Source organism: Podarcis pityusensis (assembly GCF_964106645.2).
Source record: "Podarcis pityusensis genome assembly, chromosome: 3".
In the NCBI taxonomy this organism is placed as follows: Eukaryota; Metazoa; Chordata; class Lepidosauria; order Squamata; family Lacertidae; genus Podarcis; species Podarcis pityusensis.
The window spans coordinates 52,557,718-52,579,804 of record NC_138026.1 but is presented as its reverse complement, the minus strand read 5'-3'; the positions used below and the strand labels follow the sequence as shown (position 1 = coordinate 52,579,804).

Sequence of the window (22,087 nt, the reverse complement as noted above, 5' to 3'; positions counted from 1 at the left end):
ACTACTAAAAATCTCAAAGGAAAAAAAATTCACCTATTTTAGCAAAAAAAAATGCAAGGGATTTTAAAAAAAGACTGTAGGAAGAGAAATAAAAAGAGAGTATCATCTTGTTGCTAATGCTCAAACTAGAATTCTTGAGAACCAAGTTCAAATCCTCGCTTTGTCTAAGGCGTATTGTACAGCTTTGTGAAAATCCCTTAAAATCCTTGTCTACTTAGTTGTTCAGGGGAAATGTGCCACTTTTTCTCCATGCATCTTTCAAGGCAGGGCCTTAGATTTTATTGCAAAACAAAAGCAAACCCCACAGTGTTTTCAACCAAAATAAAGCTTGGAGTGTGATCTGTCTCTTTAGATTAAAATATTCAAAACCATGGTTGCCTAGAGTTAGTTCACACGTTCATTAGAAGCTAGAATTCAGCATTGCAAGTAACCCTGAATAACTGAAATAATACCCACTTAGGTTCTTCTAGAGGTTTGGTGGCCCGTGCTGAAGGAATTTTCCATAGAACTATTTAGACAATAGACTGCACACAGTGGAAGAACAATATGATCTGTGCCTGTCCTATGCACTGGTCATGTCTATCTCACTTCTGTTCCCACCATACTTGTCTGCTTGTTTGTAATGTTTACAAAAAATCTTTGCATATACTGTAGGCCTAAACCACACACTCATATCCCACATGCATTCCTGGTCAACTAACTGGTCAAAACACACCTATGAGCGAGCCCAGAAGTAATATAGGTATATGTGGCGGGAGGCATGGGAATGTACGATCTCACTCTCTTGCCAGATGTAGTCTTTACTCAAAGATTAGATCATCTGAAGAACCAGCTATTTGACAAACTTTTCCATTCCATTCCATGTACCTTTTCTAAAACCAGCTCATTTTTTTTGAGTTTGCAGTCTTACCTGTTCGGTTTTTCCATCTAGCGAAGGAGCAAACTAGATGTTATGATGGGAGAGCCATTGTTTACATTTGGGTCACTGCTGAATTTAGCATTTAACCATGGGGTTGGGTGGGATAAAAAGTACAGGATAAGTGGAGTCCTAAACCATTCTCTCCCTCCCCATGCTTCCCCACCCTGCAAACCCCCTCCTGTTTCTTCTAGCCTTCTCAGAGAATATCCACTGGGGTTTTGAAATGGGAAATCTTAACTGAAAGTATAAGAGGCTCAGGACAAGTGGTTTCCGGGAAACAGGTGGTTCAGCAGCTTCACCTGCCAATTCGTGCTCTGTTACAAATCACACCATATCATATTAATTTGGCACAACCCACATATTCACACAAACTGTGCCATTGGAACATCTGATTTATCCCCAAAGAAAAGACAACCAGAGTCAGGGAAACAGGAGCATGAGAGTGTGCAGCCAGGTTCCTTCACTTATATCTGATTTTTCTCCCAAGGAAGCGACTGTTGTAAACCTTGCTTATACGCCCGTTCCTCTCCCTTTGGGCATGTGGATGTCAGAAAATGGCTAGTGAATGAGTTTGCAAAAATAATGTTCCATCCTTTTCTGTATCTTGTCTGTATCCAACATTATTCAGGTGAAACTGACATGCTTACATGGCACCCACCTCTCTCTCCATTCTGCTGAATGTTCAAGGACTCAAGACCCAAGAACCCCCTGAATTTGGTAGCACTGGAATTTAGAAGCACTGCCCAAACCGTCACTACATAAACACGTTGTCTGCTTTTCTTGTGAGTGAGAGGGAGAGGGGGAGAAAGATGCAAGTGTGGGTTAATCACTTGTAGGAATTGATTGACTGCCTGTTAATAAACATTAGCCTGTATATTGCCACTTGCTCATGAGTGGTTTATGTATTCTGCTCCCTGCAGACTGAAGAAGTCCTGAAGATTGATGGAGGGCCATGCTATTCAAACAGCAGGCGTTGCTGAGACAGAAGCTCCTTGTGCTAGGCAGCCTTGCTATTGGAAGTCTCCTATATCTAGTTGCCAGAGTTGGGAGCTTGGATAGGTAAGTCATTAAATTAGCACATGTGGGTGACATTCATGATCCTAAATGGCTTTAGCTGGGGTTTTCCCCCACAACTTCCTCTTAGACTTTGGAAAGAACTGAATAGGTTTCCAGCTCTTTGTCTTACTACTAAGATCTAGAAATACAATCTGCTGCAGTATTGATTTTCATTGTTATTCCCTTTCTTTTTAAGGGTGGAGGAGGGTGTGGGTAAACTTAAAAGTTTCAGCTTGCCTAAGCCAATGCATCCTGCCTTTCCATTTGTATTCCAGGCGCATTGGCAGTTGTTTTCAGAAGGAAACTAAAGCAGCAAACAGTAAAAATGTCATTACAGCAGTTCATTTTTGTCTGTGTGTGCATCTGCGGATTGACCTCGAGTCTCGACAAACAGTTATGATGTATTTATGCATCTTCCTTTCTGAAATTTATGAGTGGGCAATTAATGTGCTACTGTGGTAGTTAAAATTATGCATGAGCCTGCAGAGTTAGCTTGTCAAGCCTGGAATCCTATCGCACTTGAAAGATTGCTGCAGGGATGAGGGATTTTCACTATGTTAATTAGCTGTGTGTGTGTGTGTGTTGAAGCTGGATACACTGGGTGAAGAGGATCTGCCTGAGAATGATTTCCTCAAGCAACAGGACAGATGTACAAAACTGAGCTTGTGAGAACAAATGCAGACCTAAATACCACCAAAAAGATCCACCTACTGATAAATCCTATGCATCATTTCACCCAGAAAGCGACAATTTTTCCATATTCTGCCACTTGTCACAATTTAGTTCTCCAGTTTCTTATTTGAAAATGAAGTCCTGCATATACTGAAAAAGGAAGGATCATCTATGCCTAGGCTGGCATTATCCCACCATCCACCAGCAAAACTTCATACCTTAACGATATGCATAATGGCCATGGCCAATTATGCAGTTTCATGTATGGGATGAAAATTCCTTCTTGACTCCTGCAGAAATTTGTCCTGTGCCCTGAGGCATGAAATTTAATTAACCTTATCACCAATCTAAGCTTGCACAGCTACAAATGTTATTAATGGTCATAAAATTATCCAGACACAGTACTTGACTCCTTGAACTCGTGCAGCAGTGAATGCTACAGGATCCATATATAATTATTGCTAATGGCATGAAGGGTTTATTCCAATATCTCCTGTTTTTACCAAGCTGTGAGGGGCTTTTATTCACTAGTGAATCCTGTTCTGTTGCTGCAGAAGTCTGAGTGTCTCAATAGGCTCATAGAATCATAGAATCATAGAGCTGGAAGAGACCACAAGGGCCATCGAGTCCAACCCCCTGCCAAGCAGGAAACACCATCAGAGCACTCCTGACATATGGTTGTCAAGCCTCTGCTTAAAGACCTCCAAAGAAGGAGACTCCACCACACTCCTTGGCAGCAAATTCCACTGTCGAACAGCTCTTACTGTCAGGAAGTTCTTCCTAATGTTTAGGTGGAATCTTCTTTCTTGTAGTTTGGATCCATTGCTCCGTGTCCGCTTCTCTGGAGCAGCAGAAAACAACCTTTCTCCCTCCTCTATGTGACATCCTTTTATATATTTGAACATGGCTATCATATCACCCCTTAACCTCCTCTTCTCCAGGCTAAACATGCCCAGCTCCCTTAGCCGTTCCTCATAAGGCATCGTTTCCAGGCCTTTGACCATTTTGGTTGCCCTCCTCTGGACACGTTCCAGTTTGTCAGTGTCCTTCTTGAACTGTGGTGCCCAGAACTGGACACAGTACTCCAGGTGAGGTCTGACCAGGGCAGAATACAGTGGCACTATTACTTCCCTTGATCTAGATGCTATACTCCTATTGATGCAGCCCAGAATTGCATTGGCTTTTTTAGCTGCCGCGTCACACTGTTGGCTCATGTCAAGTTTGTGGTCAACCAAGACTCCTAGATCCTTTTCACATGTACTGCTCTCAAGCCAGGTGTCACCCATCTTGTATTTGTGCCTCTCATTTTTTTTGCCCAAGTGCAATACTTTACATTTCTCCCTGTTAAAATTCATCCTGTTTGTTTTGGCCCAGTTCTCTAATCTGTCAAGGTCGTTTTGAAGTGTGATCCTGTCCTCTGGGGTGTTAGCCACCCCTCCCAGTTTGGTGTCATCTGCAAATTTGATCAGGATGCCCTTGAGTCCATCATCCAAGTCGTTGATAAAGATGTTGAATAAGACCGGGCCCAAGACAGAACCCTGTGGCACCCCACTAGTCACTCTTCTCCAGGATGAAGAGGAACCATTGATGAGCACCCTTTGGGTTCGGTCAGTCAGCCAGTTACAAATCCAGTGAGTGGTAGCATAGTCAAGACCGCATTTTACCAGCTTCTTTACAAGAATATCATGGGGCACCTTGTCAAATGCCTTGCTGAAATCAAGGTAGGCTACATCCACTGTGTTCCCTTCATCTACCAGGCTTGTAATTCTGTCAAAAAACGAGATCAGGTTAGTCTGACATGACTTATTTTTCAGAAATCCATGCTGACTATTGGTGATCACAGCATTCCTTTCTAGGTGCTCACAGACTGTTTGCTTAATGATCTGCTCCAGAATCTTCCCTGGTATTGATGTCAGACTGACTGGGCGGTAATTATTTGGGTCCTCTCTTTTCCCCTTTTTGAAAATAGGGACAACATTTGCCCTCCTCCAGTCTGCCGGGACTTCGCCTGTTCTCCAGGAATTCTCAAAGATGACTGCCAGTGGTTCTGAGATCACATCTGCCAGTTCTTTTAATACTCTTGGATGCAGTTCATCTGGCCCTGGAGACTTGAATACATCTAAACTAGCCAAGTATTCTTGTACTATCTCCTTAGTTATTCTGGACTGTGTTTCCTCTGCTGAATCATTTGCTCCAAATTCTTCAGGTCGGGCATTGTTTTCTTTATCGGAGAAGACTGAGGCAAAGAAGGCATTGAGGAGTTCAGCCCTTTCTGTGTCCCCTGTTTGCATTTCTCCATCTTCTCCTCTGAGTGACCCAACTGTTTCTTTGTTCTTCCTTTTGCTACGAACATACCCATAAAAGCCTTTTTTGTTGCTTTTAACCTCTCTAGCAAGCGTGAGTTCATTCTGTGCTTTAGCTTTTCTGACTTTGTGTCTACACGTGCTGGCTATTTGTTTGAATTCCTCTTTGGTGGTTTCCCCCCTTTTCCATTTTTTGTACACATCCTTTTTTAATCTTAACTCAGTTAAAAGTTCTTTAGATAGCCACCCTGGCTTCTTTAGGCACCTTCCATGTTTCCATCTCATTGGTATTGCCTGACGTTGTGCTTTTACTATCTCCCTCTTAACAAACTCCCAGCCATCATGAACTCCCTTTCCTTTTAGTATTACTGTCCATGGGATCTCACCCAGCACTTCCCTAAGTTTTATGAAGTCGGCTTTCTTAAAGTCAAGAAATTGAGTCCTAGTATGCTTGGCTGCTCCTTTCCGCTGTATAGTAAACTTCAGAAGAGCATGATCACTCGCGCCTAATGATCCTTCCACTTCTACCCCACTAACCAGGTCATCCACATTGGTTAGGACCAGATCTAAAATGGCTGTTCCTCTTGTTGCTTCTCCCACTTTCTGGACAATGAAGTTGTCTGCAAGGCCAGTGAGGAATCTGTTTGACCTTATGCTCTTGGCTGAGTTTGACATCCAACAAATATCCGGGTAATTGAAGTCCCCCATTACTACTATCTCCCTTCTTTTTGCATGCTTGGCCATCTGTTCCAGGAAGGCATCATCTATGTCCTCCGTTTGGCTTGGGGAGCTATAGTAAACTTCCACAATGAGGTCACTGTTGTTCTTCTCTCCCTTAATTTTGACCCAAATGCTCTCACTTTGGCTTTGAGGTTCTAAATCTTGGATCTCTTCACAGGTATACACATCCCTGACATATAACGCCACTCCTCCTCCTTTCTTGTCTGGTCTGTTTCTCTGAAATAGATTGTATCCCTCCATTATTACATTCCAATCGTGGGACTTATCCCACCAGGTTTCAGTGATGCCTATTATGTCATATTTAGTTTGCTGTACCAAGAGCTCAAGCTCATCTTGTTTATTTCCCATGCTTTGCGCATTAGTGTACAGACATTGAAGTCCATTAATCATTCCCCCGTGTCTCTTATTTAAGGATTTTTTTCCTCCTACCACTAGGTCTGCGTGTTGTATGCTCCATTTGGTCTATGACATTTGGATGATCATCTTCATCAATTGATAGACTCCTACCTTCAGGAGCACTGTCTCCCTCCCCCACATTAGTCAGTTTAAAGCCCTCCTGATGAGGTTTCTGAGATTTTTGGCAAAAACATTTCTCCCAACCGTTGTGAGGTGCAGCCCATCGCTTGCCAGAAGTCCATCTTCAAGAAACTGCAGTCCGTGATCTAAGAATCCAAACCGTTCCTGTTTACACCATTTGCAAAGCCAGCTGTTCACTTCCACTATTTTTCCCTCTCTCCCTGGGCCACGTCGTTCAACTGGGAGGACAGATGAGATGACAATTTGTGCATTTAATTGCTTCAATTTCCTGCCCAGAGCCTCGTAGTCTCTTTTGATCTTCTGGAGGCTATTGCTTGCAGTGTCATTGGTCCCCACATGAACCAAGAGGAAGGGGTATTTGTCAGTGGGTTTTATGATTCCTTGCAGTCGTTCAGTTACATCTTGGATCTTAGCCCCAGGGAGACAGCACACTTCCCGAGACATCTTGTCAGGCCCACAGATCACTGCTTCTGTTCCCCTCAGTAGGGAATCCCCTATCACCACTACACGCCTCCTCTTAGGTTTGTTCGGGGTCCTTCCGTGAGCTGTCCGTTCCAAGGTCGCCTGCACATTCCCTGAGGACTGACTTTGCTGCTCGTCTTCATATACCTGATCGACTGTAATGAGGGAGAGATCCTCAAATGGAGTCTGCTCTTCGTCTTCCATGCTAGGGGAGAGGACCTCAAAGCGATTGTGTATTTCTAAACAATCAGAGCGAACCCTGGGCCTCCTACTTCTTTGAGTCACGTTTCTCCATATATCTGGCTCCTGTGTTGGTGAACTAGCCTCCTTCTCAGGGGAGTCCCCTGTCACCTCCTTGGTGGAGACGGTGTGCTCTGTTGCTTCCAAGAAGAGCTCCAGCTCTCTAATTCTTTGGAGTGTAGCTACACGTTCCTCCAGTTGCTGGACTTTGTCTTTTAAGAGGGCAATCAACATGCAATTGCTGCAGGTAAAGCTGCCTGCAACCTTTGGCAAGATGGCAAACATTGCACAGGAACCGCAGGTGACTGCAGCTGTCCCCTCCCCCTCCATCTTGAGAACGTGTCGTTGGGGGTGGCTACAGCGGTCCTCCATCAAAAAAAAAAAAAAAAAAAAGGGTAAAGACAGGACAAATAACTCCCCCCACAAAAAAAACCTAGGTCTCCCCCAACAAACGTTTGAGACTAGCTCTCCTAAATCTAAAAGATGGATCAAACTGTGCGCGCCGCTGCCCTGCAAGCTCTGATAAGCTCCTCCCACAGCTAATCACCTGCCTCAACAGAAACCCTGCCCCCTCTGACCTTTGCACAGGGAGAGCAGCTAATCAGCCACAAAGAAACACACACACACAAGAAAACCCTTTTTGCTCCTTCTTCAACTGCTGCCCTGCAAGCTCCTTGATCTGCAGTCTCATCATTCTAAGTGTAGGAAAACTAACATCTTGGGATTCACTCATGGTTGCTGCTTTTCTTTCCCCACTTCCTGGAGCTATTAAAAGTGATTGCTGCTGTGGTGTCAGAACCTGGGAGTAGACAACAGTCAGAGAAGCTGGAGGAAGGAGTTGTGCTACAGAGTCAGAGCAAAATGACACACAAATATATGCCAAAGCCCGTTGCTGCTCAGGCAAAGCCTTAGCCCAAACAGGAAGTCTTTTATAGCCCTTCCTGTCTAGGAGGTACAGAAGCTGATACTACTGCTCATTGCTCAAGGAGGTGCTCTAAATCACAGTCCTTTGGCTCACCACATGGGTCAACTGCCTTCAGACATGCAATGATCCCTTTGCATCCATTTTATGTACAGGCTGCAGTTGTGTGTTGAAAATACTGCCCACTTACACCAAAGTTTCCATTCACGTATTTCATGCAAGGAATGGCTATCCTCTCTGAAAGGGTTGCTCTAGATACCTCTTTTGGTTCACAAGGACACAAGCAGTTGCTCAAAATTCTTCTAGCATTGATTTCCTTAGAAGTTCATTTCAAAAAACCATTTCCTTTTTGGAGGAGCGGGGGGTTGTTCTAAGAACAAAAATTCCAGTAGGAGCATTTAAATTCCAGGCAATAGGCAGAGGTGGAGAAGAAAATCAGCAACGCTGCCTTGTTCAATCAGAAGTGGCTTCCATTTATGTAGTAAGGTACAGTACTTAGATTCCAGTGTAGGCTTAAAACTGTGCATGTGGGTATACACAACAAGCATACAGTTTAATGTGTATCATGAAGGCACAAGCTCCTGATTGAAGATGTTACCAGATTACGGCAAACAGGCCTTTCAGATGCCAAGATTGACAACAAGGATTTTCAATGCATCATATTTTCCACAGAAGAGTTAAATCCAGATTAAAGGAGAGAGAGAAAATGGGCTAACCTTTCGATGGTATTGAAGTTGTGGGAACACTGTAAAAAGCTTGCATGCATCAATCCCATACATACATATAAGCAGTGGCAACTACATGCTTCATCGGAAACACAGTGTGTATCAGTGTGACGCTTCCTGGAGTGGATGAAGCAATGGCATGGTGAACTGTTTTGTGTGTTATCTGTTCTACTGCCATCTAGTTTACTGTCAATTCAGCTCTTACCATGATAACAATTGTCTACATCTGGGCAAGTTAATAGGGCTGTTGCAAGTCATCTCAGTTGCATAAATGATGTCTCTTGTTACCTTTATGTTGAAATCCAATATCCACTCACCTAAGAGAAAGCACCATTAACTTCTGAGCAGTTGTGTAAGATTTCACTGTTAGTAACTCCTATTTCGCCTCTTTTTTGAATCGCAGACTGCAGCCCATATGCCCTATCGATGGTCGATTTGGACTCCATGGCCAAGATGAAATTCCACTCCGAGCGCTACAGTTTAAGCGTGGGTTGCTACATGAGTTCCGGAAGGGCAATGCCAGCAAGGAGCAAATTCGACTTCACAGTTTGGTCCAACAGATTCCCAAGGCCATAATAATTGGGGTGAGGAAGGGTGGAACTCGGGCGCTGCTGGAAATGCTGAACCTCCACCCAGCAGTGGTCAAAGCTTCTCAAGAAATCCACTTCTTTGATAACGATGAGAACTACGCCAAGGGCATCGAGTGGTACAGGAAAAAAATGCCATTTTCTTATCCTCATCAGATAACCATTGAGAAAAGTCCAGCATACTTTATCACAGAGGAGGTACCTGAAAGGATTTATAAAATGAACTCCTCCATCAAATTGCTGATCATTGTCAGGGAACCCACAACAAGAGCTATTTCTGATTACACTCAGGTGCTGGAGGGAAAAGAAAGGAAAAACAAAACCTACTACAAATTTGAAAAGCTGGCCATTGATCCTAATACCTGTGAGGTGAACACTAAATACAAGGCAGTAAGAACGAGCATCTACACAAAACATTTGGAGAGGTGGTTAAAATACTTTCCCATAGAGCAGTTTCATATTGTCGATGGCGATCGTCTCATTACAGAACCACTGCCAGAACTCCAGCTGGTAGAGAAGTTCTTAAATCTTCCTCCAAGGATAAGTCAATATAATTTATATTTCAATGCCACCAGAGGGTTTTATTGCTTGCGGTTTAACATTGTCTTTAACAAGTGCCTGGCGGGAAGCAAAGGACGCATCCATCCGGAGGTGGACTCCTCTGTCATTACCAAATTGCGCAAGTTCTTTCACCCTTTTAATCAGAAATTTTACCAGATCACAGGGAGGACATTTAACTGGCCCTAAAGTAAATTTCATACAACACTGTGTGTTGCACCTGGAGATATGCCACCGTGTCTCTATTAGAGTAAAAAATATGCACTTTTCGTATACACAGCTATCAAAGTAACCCTTTTTCATGCATACTTGTATATATGCAGTGTGTGACCAAATATAAGGTGGGATCAATTTTCTACAGAGCAGTGAATAACATAAAATTTACTCTCTGCATAATTGCATCGTTTTATGCTATACAATTAAATGAGAAGGTGTCATTTAAAGGAATTAACTCAGCTACTCAGTTCAAAGGGTCAGTACTCTATTTGCTCCGTAAAATTTAATACCAAACATATCTAGAGAGAAAGGCAGAATATTATGGTAGAATTCATTGCAAGAATTTCATTGAAAGGTCTAAGATGGGCTATTATGGATACATATTGCTAAAAGAATATTGACCCTTTAAAGGTGTAAATCTATGCTTCAGGCTTATATTGGTTTAACAGTCACTCTTTCAAAGTAACTATGCTTCTTTGACCAGGGGCAGGGAATCTGTAATACAGAATTCTCACCTGACTACTATTTCCAGGATTTTTTATTGGGGTGGGGTGGACCATACTAATTAAACTGGCAAAAAACCAATACAAGTTTGCAGTGTAAATATATCCCTTGTAATGCTGAGTTCTACTGGAACTCTTTTCCTATTGTTTGAAAAGATATTCTCTCATGCAATCAACATTGTTTCAAATTTCCTGTGGTGAGTTTGCACTATTGTTTTTATTGTATGGATCATCTTGGCACTTGTAGCATGTCAATCATGTGTCGAAAAGGAAGTCTTTTTTCCCCCTTCTATACTTGTACGTTGACAAAGAGAAACCTGCTGTACATAATGTATATTGTTTGTAAATACTGGTTTCACACTAAGTAATTCTATTTTGTAAACTGAATATGGCTATTTAATTTATTGTGAAAATTAAATTTATTGTGGTATTTAAAATGGAATGGATTAAAATTGCTATATGTGCAACTGGCTTTCTCATTTTCTTTGATGAATGTCACATTATTTCAAACACCATACTTTTCAAAGGAGGCAATTCACATGTTCAGTTGAGAGTTAAGCTTAAACAAGTATAAATACATACACACACACACCCTGAATCAGCCCTTAGAAATCTAGGCAATCTATTATTATTAATATTTATTTATTTATTTACATAAATTGTATACTGCCCTTCAGCTGAAGATCATATGGTGGTTTACAACATAAAAATACAAAATGAGAAGACAAATCATATAGCATAACAATCATATTGCTGTTTTCTGGAGTATCATAGCAAATATTAGTATCATGAATTCTAAAATAGTAATAGACACATGATCAGAGTACTATTGTCTGCAATAATGGAAGTTCAGGTAGAATGTATACTGCAAACAGGAAAGGTACTGCTAAAGCCAAGAGGATGCCAGCATGGTTAATGAGCAGAGCAAAGTCAAGGAAAGTATGAGAGGTAAGAAGGCTTCTTTCAGAAAATGGAAATCTTTAAACTCATAATATCATGAACTATACAAACACAATAATGGTAATGAAATAGAACTGCAAAGGAAAATAATATATGGGCTTACCTGGGACTTCACTGCATCCCACCCATCAGTAAAACTAATCAATTCAGAGAGAAGACTTGAGTTTAAGGTAATTTATTATTGAAAACTTTAGAAATGATGTACCACATGCTGCATCAGTTCTCTAATACAAGCCAGAAACAGTCAAACCTCCATTTTCGAACGTCTCAGCTGCCGAATGATTCAGAAGCTGAACGCCAAAAACCCGGAAGTGAATGCTTCTGTTTTCGAACATGCATCAGAAGTTGAATGGCTTCTGTGACACGTTTTTCCATTTTCACCATTCACTTTCCTGACAGCCCTTCACTCAAACGTTTCGGAAGTCAAACGGACTTCCGGAATGGATTACGCTCGAAAACCGAGGTTCCACTGTAGTGGCTGACCCAAAGTCGCCCAGTGTGCTTCAAGGCTGGGTGGCTCTCCTCAACCTCAGCCTGACATTCTCACCACTACACCACAATGACTTGTACCTTTGCACAGGAAAGAACCATTAATTGAAAAGGGTTGGGTGTATCTGGGTTTTCTCTGGGTCATGGACACTGTGTTGAGGCCAGGGCTTCAAGCTTAAAGGCAAGTTAAATTCAATTTAGCTCAATTGCAAAACACATGGTTTGCGTGAATGTGTGTTTGAGAGACAAAGAGATTTGTGGGAAGAAAATGACCATATCATAATGACCCCTAGGCTGTCTCTAATGAATAAAAGTCAAAACTGCAAAAAGGTGGAGATAATTAATTAAAAACCAATTTAAAAATTGGGGTAACACACACCTCATAGAGCAGTAATGCCCTTCAAGTAATTTGGTTATCATTGCTTGAGAGGTCCAAAATGGCAGTAATAGATGCCTAACACCAGAAGAGACATACAGTTGTTTAAACTAACATGACAGACTAAAAGAAACAGCAGCTCAGTTAGTTAGAATGTAGACAATAGTGAAGCTTAAGAAATGAAAGAAAGCTTTTTGCACCACCTTTTTATATATATATTTAAAATGTGGATAATGCAACTTTGTAGCCAGTTAAGTGACAGTGAGCTTGCCACCCCTAGCTAAAAAGGAGTTCAAGCTAGAATCATATTCATGAAAAGAGGCCAATTGAAAAATGCTGTGTCAAGGGGGGGAGCGGGGGGGGGCACAGTGCAATGAAAAAATGATAAACCACAGATATTTTGGAAAGCTCCCAGACTATTCAGTGGCCTTCATGTGCCAGGAAGAAGGATGCATCCATGCCAATAAAATTGTCAGCTGCATACATGGTTGAACCAGTGTTTTTATTAAGATCTAATGAATCTTGGAGCAAAGTTAACCTAGCCCTGTGCTCTGAGAAGGTAGGATCCAGTAACCTGCATATTACACTGTTTTCTAACAGTGATTTGGGGCGAAGTGAGGACACTATCACTATGCACTGCCTTCACAGAATATTTTTTCTATGTGCGCCCTCTTGTGGACAGATTTATCTGTAAGCAAGCCCCCTGACGAATCTTCACAAACTTTCTTTAGACCATAACAGCACATTTATGAGAGAGCTTCTTATAAATGCTTTTATGACTGCATACAAATGAGTCAAAAGATTCTATCTTCCAGATGTTCTATGGAGCCAAGAGTCATAATCACAGTCCTCAGACTGCTTACTCTGGAATAATGCCATTGAAATCAATAGGACTCATTCAGAGTTTCGGATTTGAAAGCTACCATCAGGATTAATGTGCTGGAAGAAAACTCAATAACAGCTGGGATGCTAATTCCACCAGAATTCTTCAAAATCCCAAGTGATAATAGAAACGCCAACGCTTTGCTGATACTTCCTGTTTAAAACTCAAAGCGTGGTCTTCAGGGGAGGAACAACCATCCTTTAAAGGGAATAGTGCTGAAATACTCTAAGAGACTTTTGACCTTTTGGCATTTATCTCTTAAGTGCAATCTGTGAATAATTCATTTCATCTATTTCAATCAGATTCAAATGTTGGGTAAAAATCATATCCATTCAGCTCATTGGTGCGTGGAGCAGAAAGAGAATCACTGGTTTAGTTTTCAGTCAAATTTGTAGCTGCTATATAACACTGCAACATTTGTATTTATCCTAAGAACACCCTGCTGGAGTGTTTTGAAATGTTAAGAGACATGCATATCAAAGAGGGCATGACTGGGTGCTAGAGCATGTGTTTCACCCAGATGTAATCCCTAGAAACTCTAGTTGAATGCCATCAAGAAGAGAGCTGAAAAAGTGTAAGAGTGAGACAACAGTAAGATCATCTGCATCAGCATAAGGCAATTTCTTATATTTCAGTTATGTACTGACCACAGATTTATCTGAGAGATCGCTAGTTGACTGACAGTTGCGGTACAGTGGCTACAGACCTGGACTTGGAACAGGTAGGGGTAAGATGCTTCCACAGTAGAGCCCGTTTCTGTAGCTGAGGCTTGAGCCTTCTTAATGCATTAGTCACATATAGAGGGAAAGCATGTTGAAAAGAGTTTCCTCCCACTCCCAGGGTCTGGCTTCTCCTGCCCCCACTACTGCAGTCTGTTGGGATGCTGCTGGGAGACAGGGGTGTCTAACAGGCCCCCAGCTGGCTCCAGCTACTGGTCGGCAGCCGAGCGAAACTCCGGTTCTCGGAACAGCATCAAAACTGTGACTCAAGCCTCAGAAGCCTTCAGAAGCTTAAGCACGCAAGCCAGCAGAGATAAAACTCTTTGCAGCAGAAGTAGCAGACAGAGACATGTGTATGCATATTTACAGCATTTATTGTACAGCAGGACAATGGAAAAATATGTCTGCTTCCCTTCGTGTCCAAGCAAAACAGGAAAAAGCAAAAGCAATATACAAACGGAAGTTCCCAGCAGACTGTGCTGGAAGTAAACAGGCATGTGACACACAACAGTCATGCCTGATCCTTTTAAGGTGGAGCAGAACTATATCCTAACACAGTCATGTTTACAATACTCTACAGCAGGAGGACTCCTCTAGAAGTGAGGGTTCTCTGCAACATTGAGAAGCCTGATAGCCTTTATTTCTAAACGGCACAGGAATCCTCCACAAACATGTGAAGATTCCCATTGCATTTCATGATTTACACGACAGGCATTAAAGAGGTTATGTGACTTTGGTAGCATGGCCACATAATATGGCCCAAGGTCCCTTTTCCTCAACACACAAGCATTGCACTTTTGAAATGAGGTGGACAGAGAATTAAAAGAGAAATTCCACACCGCACCTAATATACTGTAATGGATTTAGGGGTTGCTCGTGCGTAAGTTGCCGCCACTGCTGGCAAGGTTACCTGGTTAAACCCTTTCTGACTGAACAGCCTCCAGCATCGTGACTGTCTCAGTCGCTGGCAGAATCCGTCAGTGGGCGTTTCTTGAACCTTTTCCAGCATAAAAGTTGTTTGACGCCAAGTCTCCTCCTACTCTCCCTGTGCGGATGTCTTCTGCGCAGGGAGGGTGTGGGCAGTGGAGTACCCGTACTCTCTCCGCTGGTCTCCGGCGAGGAGTCTTGGAGCCTCCTCTCCGATCCCCCCATCTGCCCCCCTTCTCCACTGGTGTTACGCTGATTTCCTTCCCCAGCAGATGGGCTGCCTCTCTCCCTACTGGGACCCTCTCCTGCATCCCTCTGGAGCCTTCCCTCCGCCTCTAGCTCCGATGGCAGTTCCCTGACATCCACCTCCCCCCCAGGACCCCCTCCGCCCCCGGCCCGACCTTCAGATCCAACCTCGTCCCTTTCCTCGGCCAACGATGCGGGGAAGCCCCTGAAGGTGCTGTCGCTATCCTCTGAGGATTCAAAAGCCACTTCCCACCCACTCCGATATCTTCCCGCGGGGTGGGCCTCCCAGTCTGATTCTTCTCTCTCTGACACCTCCCCTCCCTCCTCTTCGGAGGCCGGAAAACCCACAAAGTCCTCTTCGTCGTCTGTGGTTCCAAATTCTTCCTCCCAGAATCTCGCTAGTGGTTTCGGTTTATCTGGGAACAGGCTGTGGAATTCTTCCACTAGATACCCGTCATTGATCGCCTCAGCGGGGACCCACGTGTTTTCTGACTCGGGTTCTCCCTCCCAAGCCACCAAGTACTCCACCTGGCGCCCTCGCCACCTTGAATCGAGTATTTCCGTGGCTTGGTTGTGGTGTTCCCTCTCCTCTACCCGCGGGTGGGTGGTGACTCCTCCCTCCCGCCCCAGAAATTCCCGCCCCTCCCTGTACGGTGAGAGTAGGGACCTATGGAACACCGGATGTATCTTCATGCTGTCAGGCAACTTGAGCTTGAATGCCACAGGATTCACCTGCTGTGTTACCTCAAAAGGTCCCAGCTGCCTTGGCTGCAACTTCTTGCACCCTCCCTTTAGGGGTAACCCTTGGGTTGACAACCACACCCGGTCTCCCACCCGTATGGCCTCCCCCTCCCGACGGTGCTTGTCTGCCTGCCTCTTGTAAACTTCCTTGGCCCGCTCCAAGTTCATCTTGAGTTGCTGGTGCAAGGCCTCCATTTCTTCCACAAACTGCTCTGCCGCAGATACACTCCATCCTTCCTCCCCGCTCCCCGGGAAGGCCCTGGGGTGACACCCATAATTGGCCATGAACGGGCTCATTCCTGTAGACACATGTTCAGCGTTATTGTATGCAAATTCAGCCAGCGCTAGTTTCTCTACCCAATCGTTCTGTCTCTTGCTGACGTAGCAGCGTAGGTATTGCTGGAGTATACTGTTCGCTCTTCCTGCTTGCCCGTTGCTTTCCGGGTGGCGTGCCGTCAAGAAGCCCACCTCGACCTGCAACAAGCTCATGAGCTTCCTCCAGAAACGGGAAGTAAATTGTTTCCCGCGATCTGAGATGACCCTCGAGGGAGCCCCATGCAGCCTGAAGATGTGATCCACAAACAACCTGGCTGGGTTCCTTCCCCCATAACCATGTTAGGTAGATTTATTGCTTTATTCTTGGCGTCCAGCACACTTCCCCCTGCGTGCCTCTGGAGGTCGTAAAGCAATTAGCAGAATTGCACAGCGTCCGTGTTGAAAGGGCAGTAAAAGAAGTCCCACACGTTTCTTCTTTCCTAGTAGCACTTTATTTGCTCAAAAGTAGCATATTTACAATTCATAAACACCATCTGATTCAAGCTGCATTTTGCGTCCTTCTCTCTCAGCTTGCAGCTGCGTAACTAAAACTGCTTTCACTTTTCACTCAGCTCACAGCATTCCAAGCTGCTTTCGTCACGTCCTGGCTTACTTCCCTTGTAAGCGCCTCCTCTCAGCCTCGAGACACAGAAGTTTAACCCTTCACTACACCCAACATCCTCTGCCGTCACCGCATGTGAGCAAGCTATGAAATGGCACATCTTCGTCAGGAGATCAACTACTACCATGACTGCTGTCTTCCCCCTTGACTTGGGCAAATCTGTCATAAAATCAATGGACACCACCTCCCAGGGTCTTCCCGGCGTGGGTAAGGGTTCCAGTAACCCTACGGGTGCAGCCCTCTCCCCCTTTGCCCTTTGGCAGCGGTCGCACCCCCGTACATATTCCCGTACATCTTCCCTCACCCTTGGCCACCAGAACTGCCTGGTGACAAGCAGCATGGTTTTGTGCTGTCCAAAGTGCCCAGCTGTAGGGTTGTCATGGAGTTGTTTGAGTACCATCCCCCTCAAGGTCTCCCCCGGTACATACAGCGCCCCCTTATAGTACAGCACCCCTTCCTTTTCCTCGAACCCTCCATGGTTTTCCCTCCCGTCTCGGAGTTCCCTGATTTTAGTTTGAGCGAACACGTCATTTCTAGTCAGCCCGGCCAGTTCTCGTTTCCCAACCAAGGCTCCGCCACACACCCATCGGTCCTCGGGGATAACGTGTCGGATCTCCGGCGGTCCCTCTCCTTCCATGTACTCCGGTTTCCGGGAGAAAGCATCTGCTCTTACGTTTTCCTCTCCCGGCACGTATCGGATCTCGAAGGAAAACTTGAAGAACTCCTGTGCCCATCGAATCTGTCTCTGCTTGAGTACTCGCGCGGTCCTCCAGTATTCCAAGTTCTTGTAATCAGTACAAACCTGGTTCTTGTGCTGCGCCCCTATTAACAGATGTCTCCATCGGCGAAATGCCGCATAGATCGCCAGCAGTTCGCGGTCATACACCGTATAGTTTTGCTCCGACTTGCTCAGCTTCCTTGAGAAAAAGGCACACGGCTTCCAGTCCTGCTTGCCCCCCCCCCCGGCTGCAAAAGTACCGCCCCAATGGCTCGGTTGGACGCGTCAGTCTCTAGCCTCATGGGCTTCTGCAGATTAACGTGCAGGAGCTGCTCTTCCGAAGCGAACGCCTTCTTCAGTCTTTCAAAGGATTGCTGGGCACTTTCTGTCCAGGCGAACTTCCTTTTGCTACTGAGACAATCTGTGATGGGCGCCGTCAAGTGGGCGAAGTTCTTGATGAACTTCCTGTAGAAGTTGCTGAACCCTAGGAATCTCTGCACATCCTTCCGGGTTTTGGGGGCCTTCCATTCCAGCACCGCCTGCACCTTGCTTGGGTCCATAGCTAGTCCCTTGTCTGACAACTTGCACCCCAGAAACTCGACCTCTCTGGTGTGAAATTGGCATTTTTCCAGCTTGACCCACAACTGGTGCTTCTGCAGCCTCTTTAGTACTTCCCTGACGTCTCTGACATGTTGCTTCTCATTGTCTGAATAGATTAAGACGTCGTCCAAGAAGCCTACGCAGTTCTTGTACAGCAGGGGCCCCAACACATGGTGCGTGAATGCTTGAAAGCAGGCGGAGCCCAATTGTAATCCAAATGGCATGACTAAGTACTCAAAAGCCCCCAGGGGGGTGAACATGGTGGTTTTCCATTCGTCCCCCTCCCTTACCCTGATCAAATTGTACGCTCCCCTGAGGTCCAGCTTGGTAAAAATTTTCCCCTGCCTCACCCGTGTTAAAATGTCGTCAATCCTGGGCATTGGGAAGGTCACGGGTTCTGATACCAGGTTTAATGCCCGATAATCTACGACTAATCTGGGCTGGTTAGTCCCTTTTTTGTCCACAAAGAACACCGGACTGCCCCCCACCGCCTTTGATTCCCTTATGAACCCCCTCTTCAGGTTCTTGTCGATAAACTGCCGTAACTCCTGCATCTCCCGGTCCGACATGGCATACAGCTTACCCACAGGCAGCTGAGCCCCTGGGATTAAGTTGATTTGGCAGTCAAAGGGCCTATGGGGGGGTAGTCTGTCCGCCTCCTTCTCGCTGAAGACTTCCTTTAGGTCAGCGTATAGTGGTGGCACCTCTCCCTTTGTTTCCACCGCCAGCCCAGCCACCCTGGCCACTGTCATTCTTGGGGTTTCCCCCCCAGACAGTGTTCCAAACAGTAAGCTGACCCAAAGGTGACTGACCGCTGATGCCATGACACTACTGGATCATGCAGTGCCAGCCAGCTCATTCCCAGTATTATTGGGGGTCCTGCCAGTGTGGCCACGTGAAAGGCAATGGTCTCCGTGTGCCTGGAAACCCTCATTCGCATTGGTGGGGTCTGGTGTGTCACTTCCCTTCCCAGAAGTTCCCTGCCATCGATGGTGGTCACTTGCAAGGGAAAATCCAGGGGTAGCAAGTGTATTTGGTGCTCCAAAGCGAAGTCCCTGCTGAAGAAATTGCAGGAGCTGCCCGAATCCAGCAGCCCCTCAACCTTGACTGGGTGCCCATTCGGGAGTTCTAGCACCACTGCTATAGCTATCGCTGCCCTGGGGGGGTCAGGCTGGGGCACTTCTATTGGTTGCTGGCCTGGCTGCTGGCCCCGCTGGTTGGCAGCCAGGCTTTGTCGTTTCCCTGCGCCTGCCCTTCATCCCCCTTCTCCTCACAGCCAGCAGCCCCCACCATCCCTTGCCAGGCCTTTCTTTGAGGGCAGACCCTTGCAAAATGTCCTGGCCGTTGGCAGAGGAAACACTTCTTGGTGGTTTTCCAATCCTTCCCCTCTCTCTTGCGACCTTCACTGGAGTTTGAAACCTCTCTCTCTCGCGCGCCATCTATTTCCATTGGCTCAGCCTCCTGGGAAAGCTGTCTCGGTATTTCAGGAATGTGGTAGTCATGGCAACGTTCCCCTCTCACTTCGCGTTTCTCCTGAGCCCGCGCTTCCTGCCGCACTCCAATCGCAAGCACAGCCTTGGTCAGCTGATCCATCAACTGTGGGCGGGGCACGCGGGACAGCTCGTCCTTCACCGTTGGGGACAACCCCTCCTCAAACAACATTTGAATAGGTTCAGAGTCCAGATCCCACCCGAGACGGTGGATCAACATTGCAAAGCGCGACCAGTAGTCTCTAACTGACTGGCTCCCCTGCTTGCACCCCATCAGTTCTCACCGAGTCACACTTTGCTGGACTTCACTGGAATACATCGCATCCATCGCCTGAAAGAATTTCTTAAGGTCCTTCAAGGCATGATTTTGCATCGCCATAAGGGGCCTGATCCATTCTCTTGCCCCATCCTCCAGATGCCCCACAATGTAGGCTACCCTTTGCTCATCGTTAACAAAGTCATCATGCTGCAGTTCCAAAGCGTACTCTATTTCCGTTCGGAACGCATTGTAGTCCTGGGGTTTCCCCCCAAACTTGTGTACCAGCCCCGGTACCTTCCTTGCGATGGGGGTGGGTCTGACCTGAGCATCCTGAGCTCGTCTTTCGTCCAGCCGCGCCGTCAGGAGAGCTACATGCTGTTCCAAATCTTGGTTTCTCTCTACCAGACCTTGGACTGCAGCTGCTTGCTCCGTCTCTCCGGCTCCTCTGGTCTGGCTCATGGTGCTGCCTCTCTGGAGCTGCGCACAAGCAACGTCGGTGACTGATGGATTGCTGTAATGGATGTAGGGGTTGCTCGTGCGTAAGTTGCCGCCACTGCTGGCGAGGTTACCTGGTTAAACCCTTTCTGACTGAACAGCCTCCAGCATCGTGACTGTCTCAGTCGCTGGCAGAATCCATCAGTGGGCGTTTCTTGAACCTTTTCCAGCATAAAAGTTGTTTGACGCCAAGTCTCCTCCTACTCTCCCTGTGCGGATGTCTTCTGCGCAGGGAGGGTGTGGGCAGTGGAGTACCCGTACTCTCTCCGCTGGTCTCCGGCGAGGAGTCTTGGAGCCTCCTCTCCGATCCCCCCATCTGCCCCCCTTCTCCACTGGTGTTACGCTGATTTCCTTCCCCAGCAGATGGGCTGCCTCTCTCCCTACTGGGACCCTCTCCTGCATCCCTCTGGAGCCTTCCCTCCGCCTCTAGCTCCGATGGCAGTTCCCTGACATATACCATTGTATGATAAAGCAATGCCCTTTTCTTTGACAAATATCCTTTGATAATGTCCAACCACTTCCATTCAGCAAAGGTTCTTTCCAACGTTATTTGAAAGCTTCTTCTATATAGCTTCATCCTGTTTTATTGATTCCTGTTGATCAAGGCCAGGGAAGTAGTGATGAGTAGCCCATGATCTGCACTTTCAGTAATCTCTGTTGTCTCAATGCCAGCTTCTCCTCCCACTTGTTTCTTCTCATTTTTCTTTCTTTGTTTAATGGTGGGTTTTAGGAAAACAGTAATTAATGCCTACCTGCCTGCCTGCCTACACAGAGGGGGGGGAGGGAGAGGGAGAGGAAGAGGAAGAGGAAGAGGAAGAGGAAGATATGAGTATGGGTGGGAGCAATGCTATTCAGGAATTATTGCTATCAGCAGGGAAAGAGTGAAGGCACAATCCTTGGCAGCATCCCTCTATCACATTGTTGTCAACAAGCCTACAGATATCCATGAATTGTGTGTGTGAAGGGTTCTTCCCCCATACTTTATAGTGGTGGTGGTGGTATTATTGTAAAATTTGTTTAACGCCCTTTATCCAAATATCATAGGGCAGTTCACAACATAAAAATATGAAAACACAAAATACATAATAAGATAAAACTAAATCAAATCAATAATCCCCCCCAAACATATTTAAAAGGCCATTGAATGTTAATCAGCCAAAGGCCCAGTTGAAGAGAAATGTTTTCACCTGCCACCTGAAGATATGTAACAAAGGTGCTAGGCAAGTCTTCCTCGAAAGAGCATTCCACAAGCAGGGAGCCATCGCAGAAAAGGCCTGTTCTCATGTTGTCACCCTCTGGACCTCTTGTGGCACGAAAACCCAATTTCCACCCTACCCCTGGGCCACTGCCACCATCCCATTTTCCTTATTCCATCTGGACTCTTAATTTGCCAAAAGCTGGAAGCTATGGGGTACAGGTGTGTGGTACAAAGCTAGTCAGATGCAGTTCCTGTATTAAATTAAAGATATTAACATTTGTTTCAAGATCCACAATAAGTTTATCTAGTTGTCAGGGACTGGGCAGAGGAGGAATAGTGGAGACCGCCTCCCCAGCCTGACCCTTCCAGAGAAGAGGAAGACATTTCAGAATTACAACAGGGGTCTGAGGGAGGTCACAGCTCAGAGAAAGATGAGGGGGGAAGTTGGGAAATCATGGGAGAGGAAGCACAGGCAGAGCTGGAGCAGTAGCTGGCTGACACGTTATCATTAGAAAGCATTCCAGACCCACCATCTCCCAGAACCCAACAAGCCTTAAAAGTAGGAGAGCAAAGAGTTTGAAGCAGAGGGCAGTTAGTGGCACCCATAG

The 22,087-nt window shown here is 45.7% G+C and overlaps 2 protein-coding genes across 20 annotated transcripts in view; one reads left to right on the top strand and one right to left on the bottom strand.

Annotated features, from left to right (window-relative positions):
- The window catches only part of HS3ST5 (heparan sulfate-glucosamine 3-sulfotransferase 5), a 141,093-nt gene extending 130,185 nt beyond the window's left edge, over positions 1-10,908 (top strand). For 6 of the 7 annotated variants that reach the window (XM_081000419.1, XM_081000425.1, XM_081000421.1 and 3 more), the window contains 2 exons: positions 1,840-1,978; positions 8,981-10,908. In XM_081000419.1, coding sequence (XP_080856545.1) covers positions 1,872-1,978; positions 8,981-9,911 — 1,038 coding nt within the window. In that variant the 5' untranslated portion in view covers positions 1,840-1,871 and the 3' untranslated portion in view covers positions 9,912-10,908. Of the gene's footprint in view, positions 1-1,547; positions 1,702-1,839; positions 1,979-8,980 lie in introns of all 7 variants that reach the window. The other variant, XM_081000423.1, reaches the window with a different exon arrangement.
- LOC308474315 (uncharacterized protein) overlaps positions 1-22,087 on the bottom strand; it is a 150,267-nt gene that overhangs the window by 105,451 nt on the left and 22,729 nt on the right. The window lies entirely within an intron of this gene.